The 6,052-nt window shown below is 37.1% G+C and overlaps 1 protein-coding gene across 2 annotated transcripts in view; it reads left to right on the forward strand.

The window, feature by feature from the left end:
• The window catches only part of LOC101518037 (complement factor H), a 145,876-nt gene extending 145,144 nt beyond the window's left edge, over nucleotides 1–732 (forward strand). For both annotated transcript variants that reach the window (XM_012931090.3, XM_058668963.1), the window contains one exon: nucleotides 421–732. In XM_012931090.3, coding sequence (XP_012786544.2) covers nucleotides 421–617 — 197 coding nt within the window. In that variant the 3' untranslated portion in view covers nucleotides 618–732. The remainder of the gene's footprint in view (nucleotides 1–420) is intronic.
• Nucleotides 733–6,052: the final 5,320 nt, after the last annotated feature.

A 6,052-nucleotide genomic window follows, 5' to 3' on the forward strand; every position in this document is an offset into this window, starting at 1 on the left:
AAAGAAAAATCCAGGGTTAGGATCAGAGATTGAACAACATAGACCTTGAAGATGTTTGACTGTATCGCTATTTTCTGTGTGGCTTTTAGGCGAGTAATGTCCAACAAGTAAGAGCCCAGGCTCTGTTGTCACACTGCTGCGCTCTGTCCTTGGGCTCTAAGTTCTATCTGTGTGCCTGTGAGCTGGACGAAACCTCTCAGAGCCTCCCACACTTCTTGTGCAGCCCGCAAAAGCAATGCAGAATGCTTGCAGACAACATATGCGTCAAGCTGAGAACAGGACTTGGTGTAACTCTGAACATAGTGGTTGTCAATATTCTTTCATTATGCCAATCATTCCTAAATATCCTTAAATGCAATTTCACTACTCTATAAATGGGAGGCATTTATTTATTTTTATTTCACTACTCTTTTCTTTCAGATGCATGTATAATATCAGAAGAAAATATGAACAAAAATAACATTCAGTTGAAGTGGAGAGACAGCAGAAAACTTTATGCAAAAACAGGTGACATTGTTGAATTTATGTGTAAAGATTCATACAAAGCAGCACGGCACACATCAGCCTTTCGGGCCGTCTGTCACGAAGGGAAATTTGAATATCCCAAATGTGAATGAGACAACTACAACCGCCCTGAAAACGTTCTTAACCATAATCATAAATGTGTGCTTGCAGTATCCCTTACATAGGTAATTATATAGTCACAGTTTTTATTCTTTCAAGTGTCAGCTCATTTTTGTTTAGGACTCTAAATTTTTGGAAGTTCAGAAATTTACAAGCCAAGAGATCAGCGCCTCGTTTACCTGAAGAGACTACCCAGGCAAATCACAAGATGGGCTTTCTTGTTCAGCAGGATATATGGAGATAACTGCTTTCCTAACCTCTTCTTTCTGTCTAAAGGTTTTAACATAACTAAAACTTCCTGAATCGATTTTATTTCACACACAAAAAAACTTGATGTGCAGGCAAAAATGTTGCTTTTCATGATCATTACAGGTAGTCATTAAGTATGTGTATAAGCTTAGCCCCCAAATATTGACTATTCCTCAAACAATTAAAAAACAATCTTCTACAAAGAGTAGAGTACTTCGGAAGTTAAGTAAATCATAGTGTGGTGTTTCTATTCTCATAAAAAGATAATGACAATAAACAGAAGTCATAATTAGGGTCAGGTCTGTGGCAAAGATGCTGCTTGGGATGTGTGCATCTCACTTGGAGTGCTTGAGCTCCAGCTCTGAGTTTGTTGCGGATTCCAGTTTTCTATCTAATGCACACTCTGGCAAGGAACACATGAGGGCTGAAGAGTTGGGTCCCTGTCGCTCGCCAAGGAGACTTGGTGTGAATTCTTGGCTCCTGGCTTTGGCCTGGCCCAGGCATGGTTTTTGAGAGTTTTGAATGAGTGATTCATCAAAACAGCAGCTTTCCGTCTTTTTAGGACCTTTTCTCTCTTTCTGAAATAAGTAAGCAAGCAAACAAAGAAATGTAAGGTCAACATTGCTTGTAGAGGTCATTGTACAATTTTGTGATGACACTAAAAAAGACCAAACACTTCAAATGGGTGAGTTCAATCCCTATAAAGCCATTATCAAAAAAATTGTCCAACACTGAAGAATCAGGAGATAAACATTTTAGAAATTTAAAATTCAAATGATACTTAAAGATCAAGGCTTATAGAGAATTTAGAATAAATTTATATTGGGTTTAATAAAAAAAAAAATGAAGAACTGTGACTCACATCTGCTATCTGTTGAAGCAGCAGATCTCCTGTCTAAGAAAGGGGAAAGTAACAGCTTCATTTGCCCTTCCCGGTTCTGAAAGAGAAATTCTAAAGAAGAATTTCACCTACAAGTTTCAGAAGAATGAAAAATGCATAAATATGTTTTATTCAGAGTACAAGATGTAACAGTATGTTAAATTTGGATTTTTCCCTCTCAGTTTCTGAGAATGTCTTTCAACTTTCCCAAGTTGTTTGAGACACATGTTTGATCAACAATTCAAACCTTGTTAATAAGATTTATTATTCTCAGCTCACTGCTTCCCTCTTAGGTACAAGTTAAATTGGGAAAAACAAAGGGATACATTTGGGAATTCTAGAAAACATTTCTTTATAAATTGTGATCAGGTTCTCTGTCTCTGCAGCAGCCTTTCTATGGAAGGTGGGTCTAGGAGTTTCATTCCCTGAGTCCAAAGAGGCTTCAAAGAGACTGCTTGGAGGCTTTGATATTTGTTTCATAGATCCATGTCTTAGCACTGAGTGAAATTTTAAAAAGGAGTAAAGTTTCCCCCCTCACAAAAAAAAAATCAGAGACAAAGCAGGAGAGAGAAATTGTCTTAAAACATTCTAAGATTTTGTCCAGAAGGCACACCTCCTCAGAGTTCACTCTGATAAAAATGACAGTTAGCAAGGTTTTGGAATGCAGAGAAACAAGGAGGGTCTAAGAGTGGTTTTAGTTGTCCACAGAGGTATCAGCCTGGCTTTTCCTCTTCTAAGAACCCTAAGAGGCCATGGACTATAGCTGCTTAGTTGGAAGAAACAGTTTCCCAGGCAAGCAGAGGAATCAATAACATCACCCATTTCCATTAGACCCTTCCACTTCATAGGAAACCATGTGGGGAAAGGGAACAAAGCTGAAGGTCAAACCAACCTCATATTTGTTTAATCATTAGACTGAATTAGACTGTAAATGTTTTCTTGTTAAGAAACTCTCATAGGTGATATGGTGAATTTCATATTGTAATACACTAGAGGTTTCTTAGTGAAAAAGTACAGGCAAAACACTTCTGAGCTAAGATTGAGCCTGAAAAATGATGGAAGTTTGAGTTGCATAACCATGTTTTTACCTTTGGCCTACATATAAAATAAAAGCTGTTTGCCGTTACACCTGAGCAGGACCATTTCCATGATACATTCTTGTTGAGTTTTTAAAAACAAGATGGCAGAGTCTCATCTCATCAAACACTCATCCTGCATTGCATCAGCAGCTATATTTTTAATAATTAAACATGTGAACAAAATGTTTGACTGAATATTTCTATTTAACAATTGTTGAAACATGTCAATTTCTCAATTGTTAACACTTTATCGCATTTGCTTTGTTAACTTATATGTATCCAGGTGTACAAATTTATCTTGCTTTCATTAAAGCAAACCAAATGAAGTTACAGTCATCATGGCAACTTATCATGTCCCAGTCAACATTTTTTGAAGTTATAGGAATGGGTTCAACTGTTCTTACTTAACACTTCAGTTGAGAAAATCTAAAAATATTTTTTAAAATATTTGCAAATAATGTGGGAGGGCAGCAACATACAACAGACATTTACAAATTATAGAACCAAAATTTGTAAGAAGAGTTGAGAGAAATTTCCAGAGAAACAATTCCAGAATTTGAGACAGCCCCTCTGCCCTTTCCTCTTGAAGTGGTATAGAAAGATCAAAAAAATTGAAAACCGTATTTCTTAGTCATTATTCCTCTGCTAAGCCAAATGCTAACCCCTGTTGGTGTCTTTTCAAAATATCCTATCTCCACATGCTTTGAGAAATGTCTGCTTGTCCATATTACAAACAATTAGCTCACAACTTCTTTCTTCCTTTTAGTTTCTTCACTCTTGTCTGTCATCTACTTTAATTCAATTTTGAGATTTACCTTGGTACATATATTTGTTTTTTTAATACACTAGGGCCTGTCACTCTATGTGTAAGACATCTATAAAGACTTATATTGAGCAATTAATATAACACTGTAAGTATCTTTAAAATAAATATATCATTGAAATATTTACAGAATTGAAAATGTAGAACTTAACTAGTTAAATGTGAATTCTTGTATTCTTTCTCAACCTTAAATTTACTATTTAACTTCCGCCTATAATATATAAAGAAAAGTGGGAAGGAAGGTGAAAAGGAAGGAAAAGAGAAAGATAAAATAACTAAGAATAATATAATAAACTGTGTGTCCTCCAGCTGATGAAATGGTACACAAGTATTACAAAAAATAAAACTGTTCCATTTGTATTGAAATGGTGATAGGTCTCTTGCATTCTAGTTGAAAATATAAATTTAAAATATTTGTATTATGCTGTGATATGTAACACTGTATTCCATACATAGACATGTGTGTATATAAATAAATACCTTAATTGTTTTTTACATCTCAGAAGACCAAAAATATTCCCTGAGAAGCTAACTACACTGAGTAAGTAGGTCTGGGGGTATTAGGGAAATCGGAAAATCTTATTCATTAACTTATAACATTTGTATTGCTTGAACTGCTTTACAATGTGAAAGGACTGGCCTTATATTTAAGAAACATAATAAATCATTTTAAAATAATATTTTTTTATTTTTTATTGAGTACATTGCATTATGTGACACAGTTTTATAGGCACTGGGTTTCACCCCCACCCTTCCCCCCCCATGGTGGATTCCTCCACCTTGTTGCACAACCACAGTTCAAGTTCAGTTGAGATTCTTTCATTGCAAGCATCTACCAAGCATAAAGTCCAGCATCTTATCGTCCAGATAAGTTCAACAGTTTCTTGGGGAGACCATCTCTGGTCTGAAGGCAGAGCCGGCAGAGTATCATCCCGATCAGTTAAAAGCCCCAACACAACATCAGCAACAATTTATAACGTTATGGAATTAGTTGACATGGTATTGAGTGACCAATTGTTAAAAGAGAAAAAAAAAGAATGCAAGTTCTGAACCACATCCTGTGACTTCTGCATTGACATTTCAATTATTAGTTTATATACAACCGGGTTCTACAGACCTTAAAATGGCTATAGATTACTATTCAGCTATCTCATGTCTATTTTAATTTTAGTATTTAGCAGTTCATAGCGTTGGAGCATGATTTTGCTGAACCTGGCTGTTTTTCGGGTAGTCTAACTCTATAACAAGACATATGTCAACAGTTTAAGTGAACAGTTTTAGGAGGGGTGTGCAGAGAAATCTTCAATACCCCAGTGAGGAGTAACTAATCTTTGTGTCCCACCCAGTGAGTTATAAGTGCATCCCCACTGACCGTTTCCTGTCTGTTTCTAAGCTTTCCTTGTTGTTCTCTGACTATCTATTCTAGTTTTTTGTTTGTTTGTTTGTTTGTTTGTTTGTTTTGAGGGGTTTCTGGAGCGATCCTGATGGTCATTATGAGAGAGGATGGGGACCCAAAGTCGGAATCAGCACTAGACAATAGCAAAACTACAAAGGCATATAGGGGGAATCAGGAGCAATCCTAACAACCTCTTAACAGGTGGTCATATGCATTGGTTGGGGGGTGGAAACCCCAGACTGGAGCAGCGGGACAGGAGGAGGCTTGTATCCTAACCCTGAGGAGTCCCAGATCCTCACCAAGGACTATCAGTACGAGCACCGAGGACTACATCCCAACTGCCAAGGAGACCACGGGGAAATGGAGTGCCTTCGGAGACCAAGACCTCTGAGGTCACCCACCCCACCCCCCGTCTGGATCTACCACATGGGCTGGAAGAAGCCCAAATCCTGCCTTGCAGGATCCAAGGTCATCGGAACGGCAACCAGGAGCACCGAGCGGTCCACAGAAACAGAAGAACAGTAAATTGCCTTCGGGACTAGGGAGAGGAGCTTTCTCTGGTTCTTGCCTGCTTCGGACTTTGGGTCCCCACCCTCTCTCGTAAAATAATAATTTTAACATACCTGACCACAGAAAAACTTACTTGATGGTAAGTAAATAGGTTAACTGAATTTTAATTTTCTTATAAATGGTTTGGAAGTCATATAAAAACAAATCAAGATGACTGCTATAGTGAAAGTACTCAAAGTCAAAAAAGTGAAGACAATCATTCTTAATATAGAAGGGATTCATGATGTGTTGAAATAGTATTGCTGTTTCTTCTGATCATTTTTGTGTCCTTAATGATTCTTGATAAGACTGAGATCTTGGGGGGAGGGGAGAGAGAGAGAGAGAGAGAGAGAGAGATTTTCTTAAAATAAGCAGTAATTCTAGTCACATGTCTTCAATATTTCATATTAATAGTTTTGATTAGGCACTGATAAGATAAGATAATCATGCTT

This window comes from Ochotona princeps, chromosome 10 (assembly GCF_030435755.1).
Source record: "Ochotona princeps isolate mOchPri1 chromosome 10, mOchPri1.hap1, whole genome shotgun sequence".
NCBI classification, from domain to species: Eukaryota; Metazoa; Chordata; class Mammalia; order Lagomorpha; family Ochotonidae; genus Ochotona; species Ochotona princeps.